The sequence below is a fragment of the Scyliorhinus torazame genome, chromosome 6, assembly GCF_047496885.1.
Source record: "Scyliorhinus torazame isolate Kashiwa2021f chromosome 6, sScyTor2.1, whole genome shotgun sequence".
NCBI classification, from domain to species: Eukaryota; Metazoa; Chordata; class Chondrichthyes; order Carcharhiniformes; family Scyliorhinidae; genus Scyliorhinus; species Scyliorhinus torazame.
Window position 1 is genome coordinate 15,339,323 of NC_092712.1, and position 20,861 is coordinate 15,360,183.

At 52.7% G+C, this 20,861-nt stretch overlaps 1 protein-coding gene across 1 annotated transcript in view; it reads right to left on the minus strand.

Moving 5' to 3' along the window:
- The window catches only part of LOC140424682 (uncharacterized), a 184,037-nt gene that overhangs the window by 138,976 nt on the left and 24,200 nt on the right, over window positions 1-20,861 (minus strand). The window contains exons 6-7 of the mRNA XM_072507950.1: window positions 9,997-19,138; window positions 5,108-6,490 (exon numbers count right to left, since the gene is read on the minus strand). Of these exons, the coding sequence (XP_072364051.1) occupies window positions 5,108-6,490; window positions 9,997-19,138 (10,525 nt within the window). The remainder of the gene's footprint in view (window positions 1-5,107; window positions 6,491-9,996; window positions 19,139-20,861) is intronic.

Below are 20,861 nucleotides of genomic sequence, written 5' to 3' on the forward strand. Positions count from 1 at the left end.
GAAAAGTTACCACATCGCAGGATTAGTACATAAAACTCCTCTTTCCCCCCTTTTTAACCCCCCTCTTCGCCCCTCCCCACCACTTTGTTCAAACGTTCTTTTTAATAGCCCGCTCATTCCAGTTTTTCTTCCACAATAAAAGTCCACGCTTCATCCGCCGTCTCAAAGTAGTGGTGCCTCCCTCGATATGTGACCCACAGTCTTGCCGGTTGCAGCATTCCAAATTTTATCTTCTTTTTATGGAGCACCGCCTTTGCCCGATTAAAGCTCGCCCTCCTTCTCGCCACCTCCGCACTCCAGTCTTGATAAACGCGGATCACCGCGTTCTCCCATTTACTGCTCCGAGTTTTCTTTGCCCATCTAAGGACCATTTCTCTATCCTTAAAACGGAGGAATCTCACCACTATGGCTCTGGGAATTTCTCCTGCTCTCGGTCCTCCCGCCATCACTCGGTATGCTCCCTCCACCTCCAACGGACCCGCCGGGGCCTCCGCTCCCATTAACGAGTGCAGCATCGTGCTCACATATGCCCCGACGTCCGCTCCCTCCGCACCTTCAGGAAGACCAAGAATCCTCAGGTTGTTCCTCCTTGCGTTGTTCTCCAGTGCCTCCAACCTTTCCACACATCGTTTCTGATGTGCCTCATGCGTCTCCGTCTTCACCACCAGGCCCTGTATGTCGTCCTCATTCTCGGCTGCCTTTGCCTTCACGACTCGAAGCTCCCGCTCCTGGGTCTTTTGTTCCTCCTTTAGCCCTTCGATCGCCTGTAGTATCGGGGCCAACAGCTCTTTCTTCATTTCCTTTTTGAGCTCTTCCACACAGCATTTCAAGAACTCTTGTTGTTCAGGGCCCCATGTTAAACTGCCACCTTCCGACGCCATCTTGGTTTTTGCTAGCCTTCCTTGCCGCTGTTCTAAAGGATCCACTGCAATCCGGCCACTTTCTCCTCCTTTTTTCATCCGTATCCAGGGGGGATTCCCTTCTGGTTTACCGCACAGTGTTTTTAGCCGTCAAAATTGCCGTTGGGGCTCCTATCAAGAGCCCAAAAGTCAGTTTCACCGGGAGCTGCCGAAGCGCGCGACTCAGCTGGTCATCGCCGCACCCGGAAGTCGCACTAAGGGCAATTTAGCATGGCCAATCCACCTAACCTGCACGCATTTGGACTGTGGGAGGAAACCGGAACACCCGGAGGAAACCCACACACACACGGGGAGAACGTGCAGACTCCGCACAGACAGTGACCCGGCGGGGAATCGAACCGGGGACCCTGGCGCTGTGAAGCCACAGTGCTAACCACTTGTGCTACCGTGCTAACATGGACAAGTGCAAGGCGATCCACTTTGCAGTGGAGATTGGTCAGAGCAGAAGGACTTTCAGTGCCGGCCATGATGTGGTTGGTCGCAAATTTGGCAGCTCTCGCTCGAGGCGGCTTTTTTGGTCCTTTTCCCCGGTTGCTGGGTGGATGTTTTGGAGAAAAAAAAGTGTAGAGGTGGTGGAGGAAAGTTATACTCCACTGGTGAGGTCGGTATGGGAGCCGGGGTGTGGGTCTAGAAGAAAGGAGCTGCAGGAACTAGAAACTCTTTGGGTGACACAGGGGAAGGTGGCGGAGTGTAGCGGACTGGCCCTACCAGCTCAAAGGTCGACGGTGCAGTTGGTGGACTTTCTGAACAAAACGTTCAGTCAGCACAGGAGGGAGGCTCTGGAGGAACTGGCGAAGGTGATAGACCCACTGAAAGGGGAGAGCTGAGGCTGGAGACCCAGAGCCAGGCCATCCTGCAGAGCACAGTGATTAGCATTGTTGCTTCACAGCGCCAGGGTCCCAGGTTCAATTCCCTGCTTGGGCCACTGTATGTGCGGAGTCTGCACGTTCTCCCTGTGTGTGCGTGGGTTTCCTCCGGGTGCTCTGGTTTCCTCCGGGTGCTCTGGTTTCCTCCCGCTATCCCGAAAGACGGGCTTGTTAGGTGGATCGGACATTCTGAATTCTCCCGTACCCGAACAGGCGCCGGAATGTGGCGACTCGGGGATTTTCACAGTAACTTCATTGCAGAGTAAATAGAAGCCTACTTGTGACACTAATAAAGATTATTGTTATTATTATCCAGAAGGTGGAGGAGGCAGTGGGGGAGCACGAGGAGCAGCTTACCTCATTGGCGGCCAATGCTGAAGGAGACCCAGAAGCAGCTCAAGGAGAAAGTGGAGGATTTGGAGAACCGCTCCCGGAGGCAGAATTTGAGAATAGTGGGGATGCCGGAGGGCATCGAGGGAACGGACACAGGCTCTTTTGTGGCCAATATGTTGGAGCAGCTAATGGGGGAGGGGGCCTTTGACCGGCCCCTGGAGGTCGATCGGGCACTTAGGGCGCTGATGAGGAAGCCGCAGGTGAATGAGCCGCCGAGGGTGATGGTGGTGAGGTTACACCAGTTCTTGGATAGAGAAGATTTTGCAGTGGGCCAGGCAGACGAGGAGGTGTACCTGGGAAGGCAACGAGCTCTGGGTATTCCAGGACCTGGAATTGGCAAAGAGGAGAGCCGGATTCAACCGGGTTAAGGCTGCCCTCTTTAAGAAGGGGGTGAAGTGTTTTTTTTTTAAATTTAAAGCACCCAATTCATTATTTCCAATTAAGGGGCAATTTAGCGTGTTCAATCCACCTACCTTGCACATCTTTGGGTTGTGGGGGCGAAACCCACGCAAACACAGGGAGAATGTGCAAACTCCACACGGACAGTGACCCAGAGCCGGGATTGAACCTGGGACCTCGGCGCCGTGAGACTGCAGTGCTACCACTGCGCCACCGTGCTGCCCCGAAGGGGTGAAGTTTGAGATGCTGTATACGACCCACAATGGCCACGAATATTACTTTGGAACACCGGAGACGGCAACCTCTCTTCTCTTAGGGCCTGTTTAGTGTCTTCAGGGGGTTCTTTGGTGGGAGGCCAGAGGATGGTGGAGGGTGAGTGCATCTTTTTTTCTTTTATTCGTTGTTATTGTTGTTTACACTAATGTAGTGTGCGAGCTGGGGGGCGGGGGGAATCAGTGGGGGGTAGGATGCTTGGCGCCATGGGCGGGGGCTGTCAGGCTTGCTGGGTGAGCTAGTTCACGGGAGTGCAGTGGGGGCAATCAGGTGGTTAGAGTTTCAGAGAGGGATGGGATTGTTGTGTTGCTTCGATAACATAGAACATACAGTGCAGAAGGAGGCCATTCGGCCCATCGAGTCTGTACCGACCCACATAAGCCCTCAAATGCTACTCGCTTATGTGTTAGCACCGCCACTCCCCACGTCTTCATGTCCAACCTTGAGTGAAAAACCTGCCCTCCCCACCCTTACCTCAGCTGAACCTGGTCCCCAATCTTCAAATGCATTTCCTGTAGAAATTTCATAGAATTTACAGTGCAGAAGGAGGCCATTTGGCCCATCGAGTCTGCACCGGCTCTTGGAAAGAGCACCCTACCCAAGGTCAACACCTCCACCCTATCCCCATAACCCAGTAACCCCACCCAACACTAAGGGCAATTTTGGACACTAAGGGCAATTTATCATGGCCAATCCACCTAACCTGCACATCTTTGGACTGTGGGAGGAAACCAGAGCACCCGGAGGAAACCCACGCACACACAGGGAGGATGTGCAGACTCCGCATAGACAGTGACCCAAGCCGGAATCGAACCTGGGACCCTGGAGCTGTGAAGCAATTGTGCTATCCACAAGGCTACCGTGCTGCCCCAAATGCCCCATCCGCGCGACTGCTTGACTGGCCCATTCAGCTCTCTCACATTCCATTTGACCAGCCTGTTCGGGGGGCACCCCATCCCCTCCCCTGCCGATCAACCAGACTCCTTAGGCCAGCCGCTGGCTCCTGCCCCCCACCCGCCAGGCCCGCTCTCGGTGTCCACCGTCACCAACTCCCTCCTTGTTGCACATCAACTGCCCCACCCCCATCAACAGTCCCCCTCCCACCCCCACCCCCCCCCTTCATGGGGGCAGCATGGTAGCACAAGTGGATAGCACCAGGGTCCCAGGTTCGATTTGCAGCTTCAGTCACTGTCGGTGCGGAGTCTGCACGTTCCCCCCGTGTCTGCGTGGGTTTCCTCCGGGTGCTCCGGTTTCCTCCCACAGTCCAAAGACGTGCAGGTTAGGTGGATTGGCCATGCTAAATTGCCCTTAGTGTCCAAAAAAGGTTAGGAGGGGTTATTGGGTTATGGGGATAGGGTGGAAGTTAGGGATTAAGTGGGTCGGTGCACTGTATGTTCTATGTATCTATGTATCTATATTAAAGGCGAGTTGAGTTTGACAAATTTAAAGAAAACTTTTGTTGAAGGAAGTTAGTGCTGACAGTAAATGGTGGGAATGGGGATTTGGGGGATGTTCGATGGAAGTCTTATCGGAGGATTGTGCTGTCATTTGGTGCTGCAAAGTTTATTTTTGTTTCACTCCACGGGATGCACACATCACCGGAGTGTTGGCCCTAATTACCCTCAAGACAACCGAGTGTCTCGCTCGGCCATTTCAGAGGGCAATTAAGAGTCAACATCATTGCTGTGGGTCTGGAGTCACATATAAGCCAGACAGGGTAAGGACGGCAGATTTCCTCCCCTAAAGGACATTAGTGAACCAATTAGTGATCATTGTTTATGGCCGTCATGACTGAGATAATGAATGGCTTAGATAGGGTGGACGTAGAGAAGTTGTTTCCATTAGCAGGGGAGACTAGGACCCGGGGGCACAGCCTTAGAATAAAAGGGAGTCACTTTAGAACAGACATGAGGAGAAATTTCTTCAGCCAGAGAGTGGTGGGTCTGTGGAATTCATTGCCACAGAGGGCGGTGGAGGCCGGGACGTTGAGTGTCTTTAAGACAGAAGTTGATAAATTCTTGATTTCTCGAGGAATTAAGGGCTATGGAGAGAGAGCAGGTAAATGGAGTTGAAATCAGCCATGATTGAATGGTGGAGTGGACTCGATGGGCCGAATGGCCTTACTTCCACTCCTACGTTTTATGGTCTTATGGAGGCTAGCTTCATATTCCAGATTTACTAATTGAATGTGAATTTCACCAACTGCCGTGGTGGGATTTGAACCTCTGGATTCCAATAAGAAACAGATTGCCTTACCTGATGGAGAATTGGCCTCAGACCTCTTTCCATCGCAGAGTTCCCAAAATGCCGAACCTGGATGACCTCCGTCTGAATGGCCCTCAGGAGTCAAACGGGAGGCAGCCCGTGCTTCACGCTGGCTCAGCTCCCAACCACAGCTGGGATTAGTGTTTTTCTGGGACAGAGATAACCCAGCGCAGCTTTTCCCATCTCCATGATCCACGGGAGGCCGGCTACCACTAAACATGGAGTCAGAGCCCGAAGAATCGGCCAATTGCTTCCGGAGGCTGGTAAAACCGTCCCGGGAACCCTCGCGATCAGAGTTGTCCAAGGAATCCGAGAGGTAGTCTAGCTCCGGAGGTGGGAATATATCATCATCTAAACTGTATGGAAGGCGTAGTCGATCAGGAAATTCGGTGTTCCGGAAGTCGGGAAGTGCTGGCGGATCCTGGGACTGCAAGAGGTCACTCTGGACACTTTCAGATTTAACCAAGGATATGGGATTCGGTCTCTGTCTCGAAAGGTACAGGAGCTCGATGGGGGGTGATCCGGCAATCTGGAGATTGGGAGATCCTGTCCTACGTTCCTCACGGAGTGAAAGGTCAGTGCAACATTCTGGCATGCTCCTCTCAGAGTGATTGGCTTCCTGCAGCCTGTGAGAATCAGTGGCGAGGGAGACCTCAGCAAGTGGCCTGGCAGAGAGGTTGGGATAGGAGGGTGAATCCCTGGGCGCAGGGTACTGCTCGGGCAGGCTAGGTCTTAATGCTCCTCTGCGACATGAAGCTCCTGGGGGATGGCTGACACCTTTCACACGCTCAGAATAAACGTTGCCTCCACTGGCAGCCCCTGACGGCAGGGTCCCGGGCACACGAGCCGCTGAACCTCTTGCCCCATTGCCATATGGGTAATCTCCAGCTTCATCGTCACTCTCACTTTCCTGTTTAACAGCTTTTAGCGGAGGCTGTTCCTCGCTATCGCTGATGATGATCACACAGCTAATGGAAGCTCCATGACTCTCATCCTCTGGGGGCAAGGGGCAGGGAGACGCCGGGAACATCGGCTGAGAGCTACCATCCGCCCCATCACCCGATTCCCTGATCCTCTTCTTCGCCCGCAAGGAGTGGCAATTGGCCAATGACAACTGCGGGGGAGGGCTCACCGCACTCGACAAATCAGCCACCGAGCTTGAGCCAGAGGTGCTAGGATCACCTTCCCACCCCAGGCCGGGCTCCCGTACTCGCCCCGAGCCGGGTTCACCCCCACGCTCCGGGTCCGCAGCATCCCAATGAGGAGGAATCTTCCATTCTGTGGGATTCTGTGACCAGGCCAGCACAGGATGAGCATCACCGTCCACACGGAGAGCACGCCCTCTCTCCACCATCCTGTCTTCAGCAAAACAAACTGCGGTGAAGAGAAATAAAACTATTAAAATGCATCCAAGAGTTTCACACAGTTACACAGGTGGGGATAGGCCAGTCTGACCTGTACAATACAGGTGGCATTTGGCCCATTGCATCGGTAATAGCTCTTTGAATTCACCCTGCTCTCCTGCTCCTTTCCCAGGGCCAGGAAACATTTTCCCTTCATATTTATCCCGGGTCCCTTTAAAAGATGATGATTTAATCTGCTTCCTTGAGGGGGCATTTAGTCAATCAAGTTGCTGTGGGTCTGGAGTCACATGTAAGTCAGACCAGCTAAGGACGGCAGACTTCTGTCCCTGAACTTCTGGGCATCAGTGAACCAGATGGGTTTTTATGACAAATGACAATGATTTCATGGTCATCATTAGACTTTTAAATTCAGATTTTATTAAATTCAAATTTCACCATCTGCTGTGGTGGGATTTGAACCGAGGACCCCAGAGCATTACCCTGAGTCAATGGTTAACTAGTCCTGTGACAATACCACTAGGCCACAGCCTCCCCACCCCTTGCTGCTTAATAAACAAGCCTGTTTGCCAATTGTCTTCGGTCTGTGTCCTCAGCAGTTGAAACGAAATCAAGCTACAATCTCAAATTTTACTGACTTTTCTTTCATTTTTTCCTAGCAGCCAGAGATGCCGGTGACATAACGGCCCCGGCGCAGGGCCAGCGTCAACGGCCCCGGCGCAGGGTCAGGGTCAACGGCCCCGGCGCAGGGCCAGGGTCAGGGTCAATGGCCCCGGCGCAGGGTCAGGGTCAACGGCCTCGGCGCAGGGCCAGGGTCAACGGCCCCGGCGCAGGGTCAGGGTCAATGGCCCCGGCGCAGGGTCAGGGTCACCGGCCCCGGCGCAAGGCCAGGGTCAACGGACCCGGCGCAGGGCCAGGGTCAATGGCCCCGGCGCAGGGTCAGGGTCAACGGCCCCGGCGCAGGGCCAGGGTCAACGGCCCCGGCGCAGGGCCAGGGTCAACGGCCCCGGCGCAGGGCCAGGGTCAACGGCCCCGGCGCAGGGCCAGGGTCAACGGCCCCGGCGCAGGGCCAGGGTCAACGGCCCCGGCGCAGGGCCAGGGTCAACGGCCCCGGCCCAGGGTCAACGGCCCCGGCGTAGGGCCAGGGTCAACGAACCCGGCGCAGGATCAGGGTCAACGACCTCAGCGTAGGGCCTGGTTCAACGACCCCCGCGCAGGGCCAGGGTCAACGGCCCCGGCGCAGGGCCAAGGTCAACGGACCCGGCGCAGGGCCAGGGTCAACGGACCCGGCGCAGGGCCAGGGTCAACGGACCCGGCGCAGGGCCAGGGTCAACGGACCCGACGCAGGGCCAGGGTCAACAGCCCCGGCGCAGGGCCAGGGTCAACGGCCCCAGCGCAGGGCCAGGGTCAACGGACCCGGCGCAGGGCCAGGGTCAACGGCCCCGGCGTAGGGCCAGGGTCAATGGCCCCGGCCCAGGGTCAACGGCCCCGGCATAGGGCCAGGGTCAACGAACCCGGCGCAGGATCAGGGTCAACGACCTCAGCGTAGGGCCTGGTTCAATGACCCCCGCGCAGGGCCAGGGTCAACGACCTCAGCGCAGGGCCAGGGTCAACGACCTCAGCGCAGGGCCAGGGTCAACGACCTCAGCGCAGGGCCTGGTTCAATGACCCCCGTGCAGGGCCTGGTTCAATGACCCCCGCGCAGGGCCTGGTTCAATGACCCCCGCGCAGGGCCTGGTTCAATGACCCCCGCGCAGGGCCTGGTTCAATGACCCCCGCGCAGGGCCAGGGTCAATGACCCCCGCGCAGGGCCTGGTTCAATGACCCCCACGCAGGGCCTGGTTCAATGACCCCCACGCAGGGCCAGTGTCACAGAGAGCCAGACCAACTACTCCATGCAATTCAGTTCAAAGACTCTGCATATAAAAAGCTGGTTCTAGTAAAAACCCCACAAAGCTATCAGGTTACATAAAACTCAATTTATGCACTTTACAGCCTTTAAGGAAGAAAATCTGACATTTCATTCAAAAGACAGCACCTGCACAGTACCCCCCTCCCCCTGGGCACCCCCTCAACACTGACACTTCTCCAGCGCAGCACCCCCTCCGACCCTCCACCAGTGCTGCAACTGCCTTGGCACTGAGCCTTCCCCAACCCCCAGTACTGACCCTCCACCAGCACAGCACCCGCTTCGGCAGCACCGACCCGCCAAGAGTGGCAGTATGGGAACTTGGGGAATGTTATGTCTAATCCCCAAACGGATACTCTGGATCCCAGGGTGGCACCTGGACACTCCTCTCCACCCAGCTTGCGAAGCCTTTCTGAAAGCCAATCGAGCTCTCAATCAGTGACTCATCTCCCACCCCTTGTCCACCATGCTCTACACCCTGGATCATGGCCATTAATGAGCTTTCTGAATCTCCCATTCATTGGGTTACACAGGATATGCAGCACAGGACCAGGACATTCAGCACAGCCAGTCCTTGCCGGTGTTTATGTTCCACTCAAGGCTCCTCCGAGCTTTCCATATCGAGAATCTTTTTATAATTTGCCAAATAGAACTGCACCCAGGCCCCCAACACCGTCCAGACCCTTGGCTGCGATCTAACCACGATGTGAGGCAGGTTCAGTATAACTTCCCTACTTTTTAATCCTCTCAAAATAAAACCTAGCGCACAATTTGTTTAATGGCCTTGCTGACTTGTGGCATAACTTTTAGTAAATGGTGCACTTGCACTCAGAGATCCCTTGGTTCCTCGACCCCACTGAGGCTCACACCTTCCAAATAATGCAATCACCTTATTCTTCCTGCCAAAATGTACTAAACTCATATCTGGATTGAACTTAATTTCCAATTATTAGTAAATGTTACTAATGTCCTCCTGTATGTTGTTGCAGTGCTCCTCAGTATTGATTATCAACCCCCCTCAATTTAATGTCATTTGCAAGTTTAGAAATTGTGCTTTTGATTCCAACGTCCTATTGTAAATTGTGAACAGCACTCGCCCTCCGCCACTCTGAATAGCTACCCTTTATTTCCACTGTCTGCTTTCTGTCTTGAAGCCAGCTAGCAATCCATTCTGCCACTTGTCCCTGGCTCCACATTCTCTAACATTACTCACTTGTCTATTATAGGTCACCTTCTCGAAGGTCTTTTGACAATCCAGGCAAATTCCATCTGCTGCATTGCCATAGTCTATTCTCTGTTCCCTCCTCAAAATATTCAGTCAAATTGGTCAAGCAAGACTTTCCCTTTTGAAATCATTGCTGACTTTTTGAGATAATTCTTGTTATTGTTCTTTGTTTCTTGTATTTAGAGGGGGATTGGATTATTTTTCCTCCTCTGATGTTAAGCTGGCTGCACTATAACTCCCTGGATGAGTTCTTTCCCCCGTAAATATAGGGATTCTGTTAATTGTCCACCAGTTCTCCTTTTGTTGCATCTTTATCTAACGTGTTATTAAAGTCACGCCTCGGCTATCTCTTGCCCAGATTGTTTTTCTAAATGGGAGCCCTTACCTGAGCTGGTTTGGCTGCTTGCTACAGGTGTTATTATTCCGTCCTTTCCGGTGTCCTCTTCATCAGATTTTGGGGAACCAGTCCACAGTCTCTCGATACTGTCGCCCGGTCTCTGACTTACAGAATCTTCCAACAATTCTACTTTTGGTTTGACCTCTGGTTCAGTTCCAGTTTCCCGGACGGCGATTTCTCCTTCTGTGGTTGACTCCCCCTTCCACACTGGTGAACTCTGACTCCGGATCGGATCCCTCGTGCCGACGTTCGGAGGTGCCACCAACCCGAGTCGCTCAGCTTCAAACCCAGGTGACCGGCTGGGCGAGAAATCGGTGCAGAGCGATTCAATGGACCGGCCAGTCTGATGCCTCCTCCTGGGCGTATCCTGTGGCCAGTCGCTGTCTGCATGCTGCACATCAGGTTCACAGCCATGTAACACTGCCACTAGGCTGGAGTCTCTCCAATCGGACGGGGCTGACCTGTCGGTCGAACATTCTCTCCCTCGTTTCCCATCGCAGTCGCCTCTGAATTTGGGCAAGGACTCGGTGAAGCCACCGGAAACAAGATCCAGTGCAACAGAACTCCCAATTTGCGACCGGAGACTCTGCACATTATGGGAGGATCCCAGAGTAGATACATCTGAGCCAACACAGTTAACATTCAGAAGTGGCTCTCCCACACCATAGCTCCGACCCAGATTATCGTGGTCAGGAGGCGGTGGTTCTGTTACACCACAATCATTAACCACATCGTGACTACTGCCAAGATTATCATGGACAGGAGATGATGGTTCTGTTACACGGAAATATTCAACCACATCGTGACTACGGCCCCGATTATCGTGGACAGGATACGATGGTTCTGCCACACTGAAATGCTTCATTCCGCCAAGATGGCCAGGGTCAGAAGTTGAAGGATCTGTGCACAGAGCAGGTGAAGGAGGTGACACATCTGTGCTGGGTCTGTGATCACAGCAAATCCCTGTCACACCACCAATGGCAAAATCAGTGGATCCGTCAGCTGGGGGGGCAGAACATTCTGAATCTTTCCCTGCCTCTCCATCACACACTACACGGACAGAGCTAAAGGACATCAGGGATCCAGACGTTTTCGATAGCTCCTGGAGTAAATGCCCACTCACATCATCAGCATCCTCCTCCATCCCAACACCACCACCAGGTACTTCCTTCACTTCCTGGCTGTCGTACAAATCGCTCCCACTGCTCTCCAACCCCTCGTGGGAATCAGCACTGGAATAACGTTGGGGAAGGGACCAAGGTCCTGTTTGGCTTTCCCTGGGGGCATCACTCCACTCCAAACATATCCCTGCACCCTTTGCGAGCAAGGGAGAAGGAAACCCATCGTTGATGGTCTTTTGCATCCGGCCAAGGTTTCCTTGGATGCGTTTGTCTGAATGACTCTTCTTAGAGTCTGGAGAATTAATATGCAAGACATTACCCCAACTATTTTCTTGGACGGTCTCCATTTCTCCAGCACATTTGCCAGCATCCTGTAGAGGAGATGTTTCCAAGTCATCCATCTCTCCAACAAGCAAGTTCACCTCTGTATTGAGTGAATGAGGGACTGAAGGGGAAGGTTCTGTGGCACGGCTAGCAGCAGTGCCATCAGCAGCACATCTATAGTCAAGGCCACAGCCAACAGAACCTCGATGTTGCACCTCCTGGCACAGTAACTCCTCGTTATCCCTTGGCTCCTCCCTACATCCTGGAATCTCGGAGGTGTAACATGGATTAACAACAGTCAGCCTTTCACTCTCCACATTCTGGTGCAACGTATTAATGGCTTCTTTCACTGGCCGAGCCACAGGAGTTTTGAAGAACTCTCTAACTATTCGCGCTACCTCAGCGCGTCTGTTGAACGCTCTCACTTTGCTGTAACATCGACGCTCCAAAGAGGCTCTGCGTTCTGTAAAGAATTGTTGGGCCAGTCTGCCAATATGCCAGGCTCGATGCCGTCTCAGCTCTTTGGAGAGGGACAACAGGCTCAAATTCAGCTTCTCTGCTGATATAAACCCCTCTCTTCCAGTTTGTTGGGACGTGCACACTCTTTTACTGGGACTTGCGCCAGCAGAATTGGAACTCAGCATCTCCTCTGTGCGAGATCTCTTCAACTCTTGAGAATCAAGGTGCCTTTGGCCATTTAATCTCTGGCTCGTGATATCCTCTCTCTCGGATTCAGACTCTGAAAGTTGCAGGTTCAGGTACTCGGGGCTTGACGAGACAATCATAGAGCCAACTTCAACCTCGGCCTCGGTATTACTGAGACCTGCACTTTCTTTCTCAGACAAACCTCTGCGCTTCATAACAGCTTGGCCCATTCCCATCACATCCAAGTTCATGTCTTGCCATCTAGTGTCTGCACGTTCAGGCTCGGGATTAGTGCGCCTTTCCTGACGAATCTCAGCAATCGTTATCAAGTCCAATGACTCTGACAGCAGAGCTCGGTGTTTTCTGTTGACGGGGCTACGCTGAGCGAGGGTCTCCTCCTGCTGGGACTGTCCACAATCACTGGTCACCTCATTCCCGGTTTCCTGTTCAGCTCCCGCGTTTAGATTTTGCTTTGGTACTTCAGGTTCCTGCTGTGGGTCAGTTTTCAAATCTCTCCACTTGGAGGCGTGCTTGGTGCATTCCGGCTGCGTCGTCGCAGTCTCATTCCAACTCAGTTCACCCTTCTCGTCCAGAGTCACTGACGTAGATTTTGTGTTCCCTCGCTGATCCGCAGGGAGCTGCTCGACAAAACCTGCAGGCTCTCCCTCAGCTTCCCTGGAGAAGTCGATTTGCTGCTCGAGCTGATTGGGAGTTGGATTTCCGCGTTGATTTTCCTCCAGATGTTGATCTTCTAACTCTGGTGATCTGTCACCCGAGACAGACAGCTCTTTAGAGAAGTCTGTTAAAGAGTAGGTCCCCTGTGAGACCCTCTCACCTTCACACAGGTTTACATTAGGCGTCACTATTCCTGATGGTGTTAATGGGTCATCTACATTCCGAACTGCCAAGGCAACATGACTGAAGTCCACCTCACTTGGAACGGAGCAATCTTCCTCCTCCTCCTCGCTCTGCTCCTCCTCCAGTTCCTCCTCCTGCTCGCTCTCCTCCTCCAACTCCTCCTCCTGCTCGCTCTCCTCCTCCTCCAGTTCCTCCTGCTTTCTCTCCTCCTCCAAACCCTTCTCTTGCTCGCTCTCCTCCTCATCCAACTCGCTCTGCACCTGCCCCTCCTCCAATTTCTCCTCCTGCTCGCTCTCCTCCAACTCCTCCTGCGCGCTCTGCTCCTCCTCTAGTTCGCTCTCCTCCTCCTCTTCATCAGTTTGCTCAGTCAGCTCATTGCTTCCCATTAGTTCACACGGTGCGACGCCAGGCAACGTGTCATGTTCACGGGGCCCTTCACTTGCCTCCAATCCCACTCCATCAGATGAATCCAGTCTCTCAGGTAACCCAGTTACCGAAATAAGTCCTTTTGCCCGTTCCTCGCCCAGCAGCTTCTCCCTTCGCTCTGTTTCCAAAGTCCTGGTCAATTCACACTTTGAACTGGCCATTGCCAGGCCCCATTGGAGAGTCTGCTGCATTGTATCAGGGTTCTGTGATGCCATAGGAGACCCTGCCCACTCACCAGCCGGGGAACCTCCAACTCGGCGTTCTGACCATCCTGGACATTCCTCTGGGACTTGAGATTTCTTCATCTCTTCCTGCCTTTCATCTGCAAGACCCTCCCCCTTTTCAGAGGATACAGGAACTAACTTCCCTCCAGCATCAAGTGGTGTCTGACTGGCCCTTCCTACCTCACTATTAGCTTGCCTGGAGGACTTAACTGCAGAGAAAGACATAGGCTGTGGGCTGGTGGAAACTGTGATGCAAACAGCCCTCTCCTCTGGGCCGTCAGGAACCAGTGTACATACAGGACGTAGTTCAGTTTGCATTGAGCCTTTGTCGCTCGATATCTCATCTTCAAAGCCCTCGGCATCATCCCGGGCAGTCATCTCACTGCCTTCCATTGACCAACACTGTCCATCACTGCCAAACATGCCATCACTCTCCATCGACTCTTCATCTTGATCCTGCTCCGCCCCAAGAGATGACCCTAGTCGCACAGATAATTCAGAGCCAGTCACGGAGTTCAATTCCTCTGCTGATTCGTCGCTCCGCAACAGGCTGCAACTTTGTAGGATTCCATTCTTTGCAGCATCTTGTCGCACCATGAATTTTCCACAAACATTTTCTTCTTTACCTCGCTCTTCAACGGAGAGCTGCCGTCGGACTAAATCCCCTTGGGAATCATAGGGAATGCTCTTGGCCAGTTCCCCCTCTTCTGCATCTGCAGTATCCACCTTCCTTGGGCAGTCCAACAGGAATTTGGAACTCTTATCACCGTGGGTTTCATTCAATCTCACCTCCGTCACCTCTGCCTCGTTGTTGTCAGCCATGCTCTGCTCTAACTGGTTGGTATCTGTCGCGCCTAAGCACCCTTGCTCGTTTCCGCTGCTCAACCCCAACTCTCTCTCAAACACGCTGCCCACGAATGGACAAGCTTCCTGAGTCTGGAGCCCCGGGTCTGAATTGGAGAGGATCAATTTATTGCTCTGCACAGAGGCCGACTCAAATTCAGAATCATGGATCGAGTCATTCATCGTCAGTCTCTGTTCAGTTTGTGCCAGGGCAGCAGAAGCCTCATCCCAAAGAAGGTGGTTCTCCGGAGAAGAATCTCCATCTCCAAGACCGGCAGTAGAAGGATGAACTTTCTTTCCAGAATGTTCTCCAGCAAATTCAGTGGGACAGACATCAGCTGCTTTCTTGGAGCCAGCAGAATCATCTTTGACCTCTGTGACATTTTCACAAGCGTGGATTCTCTCCAGGTGCCTCAGAGCCGCAGGAACACCGCCGTCGTGGTGTTGGACAGCACCTGCAGTCACGCAGGAAGGCGGGAAGGTTCCAGATGCCGATTCTGTGCTTTCACCAGCCTCTGCCACCTCGCTCTGGCCAGAGGCAGCCATTGGCACAGCAGAGAAATTGCAGTTCTCAGTATCTGGCACACTCTGAGAGCAACGTTGGGTCTTCGCCAATTTATCTGCTGTATCAAATGTCCTGTTCTTCATCTGTGAGATCACTCCTGCCCTAGCAGCTCCATATTCCACTCCTGGAGGAAATTTCTCAAATTCCTCACGCACAAGATTCATATTTGCCTTGGTTTTATTGACAGGAGTGAAATGATCACAGGGCTCACCCAACAATTCACTAGCTTCGGATGGTACGTGGTTTGTTCGGCATTTAGGGAGCAGGTCTCCCTTCCCTTCTACACAGACTAGACTTGGCTGATCTAGCCCAGCTTCAGACATTGTCTGAGGGCCGTCTGTCGCACCTTGTTCGCGAGGCCTCTCTGCTCGGTGTGGATCTACAACATCCCGATCAGAGGTAACTGAAGTGGCATCGGGTGGACTCTCCGAACGTGGCACCCCTACCGCACCCTGCAAACTCGCTTCACTCTCCGAGTTACTTGGCGGGCTGATCGGAATTCGGACCCTGTGGGGAGGCTCACCTGTGGCTGGGACCTCACAGCGGCTTCGGTGATAGGACTCTTCCTCTGCTGTGCAGATCAGGCTTTCAGCCTGCATGAGGGGGTCAAGATTGCCATCGTCCCCAGGTGTCACTGTGGTCAGAGACACCCGCCAGTGGGCATCTCTTGCCCGGATACAAGGAGGAACTCGAGCTCCATCATGCCAGTGTGCTGCCAGGGTGTCCTTAACTTCCAATTGTGCACAATCGGCAACTGGATCGCCGGCTCGTGTCAATGACTCAAATCCTTCCACCTCCTCCCCCGCGGTGTCACCGAGGGTGATCGTCACAGCACACACCTCTGCCGATGGGGTCTCATCCACACTTCCTTCACCTCTACAGGTTTCAGAAACAACGCTGTGGTCATTCAGTAGCTCCAGCGGAGTGGGTACTGGACTAACATTGGATAAATCAGATGCTTCAATCACACTCCTGCCTGCACGCTCTGACACTGGGTCAACATCCATAACTTCATCCATCACAATGGGAACTTCAACATCCATGGAATCACCTCTAACATTCCCGATCACAGACCGTTCCATATTAGAAGCAGCGGCATGGAGACACGCTTTTTTCACTGTTGCATTATTTACAGCGAGTGCGGTGACACAGAGCCTTCCCACTACCTCAACATTTATACCCACAGATCCAAAGGGATTGCTTGGGAATGGTGTACATGCCGGAGGGTCTGGTTTACTTTTGATATCATTGCCTGGGCGCAATCCTCGAGTTTTGTCATTTGTTTCCAACTCTCTTTGATCAGTCGAGTCAAGTTCGCTTTGGGTTTCCACACCCTCCATTAACACAGTGATGTCCCCTGGTTCGGAGGAGTTTCTTGGAGTATTCCCCTGCATGACACATCCCCCAGAGGCTCCTGCCACCTCTCCAAGCACTGTGCATGACTGCCCTCCTTCACTGTGTTGGCCAGGTGTACTAACTTCACCCTGCATCCTGGGCGCATCTGAGATCCTAGGTTCCACAACAGGAGAGCAGCATAACGTCCCTAGGTTGGAATATGTCAAGGTATCATTATCTGTTGCTGGCAAGGAGTGGTCTGAGGTTGGACACGTAGCGATTGGAATGCTGTGCATGTTCGCGGCTGCTTTCATGGTCAATGGGGACCCATCTTTGGTCTCTGTAACATGAGAGAAATGGTCAACTTTTGGCAGAGAATTGCCTGGCACGAGGCATTCAGCCATAGCAGGGTTGGAAGCCACTCCTGACCATTCCTCTGTGAAGGTCACTCCATCCTCTGCCAATTTTATATTCACAGAGAGTCCTCCTATATCTGAGACGTCCTCCTCACGTGTGACCGCTGTCTCGCCAACAGCGCTGGATGTTTCAGGGTCAATCAAATTTCCTCCTTTTCCCGTCTGCCCCCTAATCCCACTCGCTGTTGATCCAGGTGAAGTGTTTGGAGTTTCTGCTTTCAAGCCCAATGTATTCAGAAGGTGCAATTTATCAAAGGCAAGCTTATTCCCATTTGAATTCAGACATTGAGTTGTCGAGCCTGCATTGACAAGTGATGCTCCTCCGATCGGCAAACATGGAGGAGAAAGTGCTTGCGATTCGCGGTTGTTCAAGAGATCAGATTTTGTTCCAGGGCTTGGCCATTCCAGAGCTGCAGGTAAGATCGGTTCAGCTTGACGATGCACCTCAGTTTCAACCTCTCTCTCATAGACTGACCCCAGTTCCCCTGCTTCCCCCTCAGTCTGATTGTGGCCACAGTTCACACCTTCATCACGATGGGCATCATCCGTCAACTCCTCACTAGAAGTGGTCGGCTCTACAGCCATTGTAGCCTCTTCACCCCAATCCGGTTTGGTACAGTCAGAACCCAAAAATCTCATGGGCTCCTCACGTGAACCCACATTCTCTTTGTTGCCCACACACACTGCTGTGGTGTTGTTAAGTGTATCTTGAATTAACAAGTCACACTCTGGAATATCTTTGTTCCGGCCACCATCCCTTAGTTTATCAACAGGTTTGTTCAAAATCTTTCCAGTCTGGCATTTTGAATCCTCTTCAGATGCAGAGTTACCTTTGATGTCTTCTTCATTCAAAGAACAAACCCCCCCTTGGGCAACAAGTGGTGTCTCTGTCTGTACAGGTGGCTCCGCTAAGCCAATCTCATTCCCCACAGCCTGTATGTTCTCCTTACTTTCAGACTGTGAAGAGCAATCCGGCCACTGTTCAGAAACGGGATGGAGAGAGTCTGACTCCCTCATCGGCTCAGCTGCCTTGCCCTGTCCAAGATGACAGTCTCCATTCAGTAGGTGGCACTGGCTCTCCAATCCTTGAGCAACAGAAGCAGAGTCTCTACAAGGGTCACTGACAGTAGACCTGGGGCTTTTTGAGGTGATGCCCACAGTGCTCACACCAAAAGCAGCTGATACCTCCTCTAAAACCGTGCCATCTTGCACCGTGGACTCAGTCACCACTCGCTCATCATCCATGTTGTGTCCAACGGCATTAATGTCCAGCTGGGGCACCAGGTGCACATCTGCCTTTGTCACACCTAGCACTGCAGGGTCAGCTGCTGTGTCATTTACCGTGGAAGGTGCCCATTCCATACCCACCGCGTCCTCCAGCCTGTGCTCCCCATCGCTGGGAGATCTGCCCTTTTCGCTCCTTTGAGAGGGCTGGTTGCTGTCCAAGTTCTCCTCATGGACACTGCCAACCTGGGTCCCTATTCCAGCGCAGTCTTGCACAGCACTCGAATGGGCTGACGTGGACCAGCCACCGGTTGAGGTCCCTTTGAAGAGACCAATTTCGCCCATCAGCACCGGTGAGTCAGAATGTGATACAGAGCGGTCTTCACCCTCACTCAAGCTACCTCTACGCCCCAAGTTCTGGTGAAAGCAGGGCGAAGACATCGGAACGTGGTCAGTTGTGGCCGAGCTGGCAGTTTCTGCTCTCCCTCCAGCTAGACTGGGAGGTGCCAGTGTCTGCTCTTCACCTCCTAATGGTCGGTGATACATCCTGGAGCCGTGCCTTTCATTCAAGGGAGGAGGTTGCTCAGAACTTAAAGAAGCTTCTTCCGCAGATGCACATCCCTGAGTGCGACCTTCAAGCAGTTGTCTGTTAGAATGTCCAGCAGAACCCGGAGAGGTGGGAAGACTAAACCTCCCCGAGTTCATCAGCGGGAAAAAGGGTCTGCACTCCGCTATCCAGGAACCCTCAGGCTCCTCAGCGATGGGAAAACGACCTGCAGCAGAAGCAGGCGGCCGGGAGGTCTCTCCTGCCATCACTGGTGACACCTCAAAACTATGGGATGCTCTGGTCGCTAGCGACGGTGTCTCACGGCCTGCTGCCTGGCTTGTTGATCTCATCGTTTCAGGGGCAGGTTGGCGACATGGAAACAATAACATTCGAGGTGCGGCCGATTGGGGTCCGCCACAAGTTGAGTGGGGAGTGCCTGGAACAACCATTGGCATAGAACTGCACAGTGTCAGGGTGTGTCTGATACCAGCTTCAGCCACAGGCCAAGGTACTCCCTGCAGGAACCCAGGAAACGTTTCCAAGAATGGGAATAATTCCCGGGGAGTCGGGTATATTGGGCAGGGGACGGGAACGATCGTGGTCTGCAACAAATAAGAAAACAAGTTACTCTTAATATACATATCAAAAGGAGTTCAGATCATTGGTTACTCAATATATCCAATTCTCACAAACAAATTCCTACAATGAGCCCATTAGATTAATTCCATCTTCTCATCACTCTCTGGGCAAAAGACATTTCTCCTGAATTCTTGAGTGGATTTATAATGACGGTCTTATATTCATGACTCCTGTCAATGGATATAGGAGCCCAACTAGTTCACTGATGCGAAAGAACCCTGATCTCCTTACCCAATATGGGTGAACATGCGATTCTAACGTGGGTGACTCAAATGCTGAGAGGTAACTAGGGATGGGCAATAAATGCACCTTTGCCAGCAAAGGCGGCATTTTTCACTGCTGCCTCATGGCGCCGGGGACCCAGGTTCAATCCCGGCCCTGGGTCACTGCCCATGTGGAGTTTGCACATTCTCCCTTCTCTGCGTGGGTCACACCCCACAACCGAAAGATGTGCAGGTAGGTGGATTGCCCAAGCAAAATTGCCCCTTAAGTGGAAAAAAATAATTGGGTAAATAGCAATGCCCACATCTTGAGAGTAAGTAATAAATACTGACTAAGCTTCCTGGGAACCCCACTCTTTAGGTCTCACCTTTCAGCATCCTCTCTAAAAAAAGTGTTGTCTTTTTTAAATTTGTTTTTATTCAAAATTTTTCAATAATCTTTACAAACCACTACAAAAAGAAAACAACAAAAAGCATAGTAATAATTAAGAAAACAACTTAACAGATTAGCAAAACAAAGTGGGGTATCTGCCCTTTACAAATAAAATCTATCCAGGCCTGCACCCTGTCCGCCAGGGAAAGCGGCAGCATGTCCCACCTCTTAAAGTCCTCCTCCATCTGATCCACCAGCCGCGCTAAATTGAGCTTGTGCAGGGCATCCCAACTCTTACCCACCTGAATGCCCAAGTAGGGAAAGGTACTCTCCACCATCTTAAGCGGTAGCTCTCCCAGTCACTTTTCCTGGCCCCTCGCATGTATCACAAAAAGCTCGCTTTTCCCTACATTCAGCTTATACCCTGAACCAGCAGCTCGATTGCCAGGGCAAACAGCAGGTGGGACAGGGGGCACCCCTGCCTCGTTCCTCGATGTAACCTAAAGGACTCTGACCGCAGCCGGTTCGTCGACACACTCGCTACCGGGGCCTGAAACAACAATTTAACCCACCCTATAAATTCCAACTCAAACCCAAATCTGCCTAACACTTCCCACAGGTACTCCCACTCCAACCGATCAAAGGCTTTCTCCATGTCCATTGCCGCCACCACTTCTGCATCCCCCCCCTTCCGAGGGCATCATGATCACATTCAGGAGCCTCCGCACATTTGTGTTCAACTGCCTGCCCTTCACATACTCCGTCTGATCCTCATTGATCACTCCCGGGACACAGTCCTCAATACTAGTGGCCAAGGTCTTGGCCAACAGTCTGGCATCCATATTAAGGAGCGAAATCGGCCTATAGGAGCCACATTGCAACAGGTCCTCATCTCGCTTAAGGATAAGCGAGACCAGAGTCTACGGCATCGTCGGGGGAAGGGTTCCCTTTTCCTTAGCCTCGTTAAAAGTTCTCAACAATAGCGGACCCAACAGCTCTGAGAATTTCCTGTAAAATTCTACGGGATACCCATCCGGTCCCGGGTCCTTGCCCGACTGCAAACCCTCCAACCCCTTAACCAATTCCTCCATC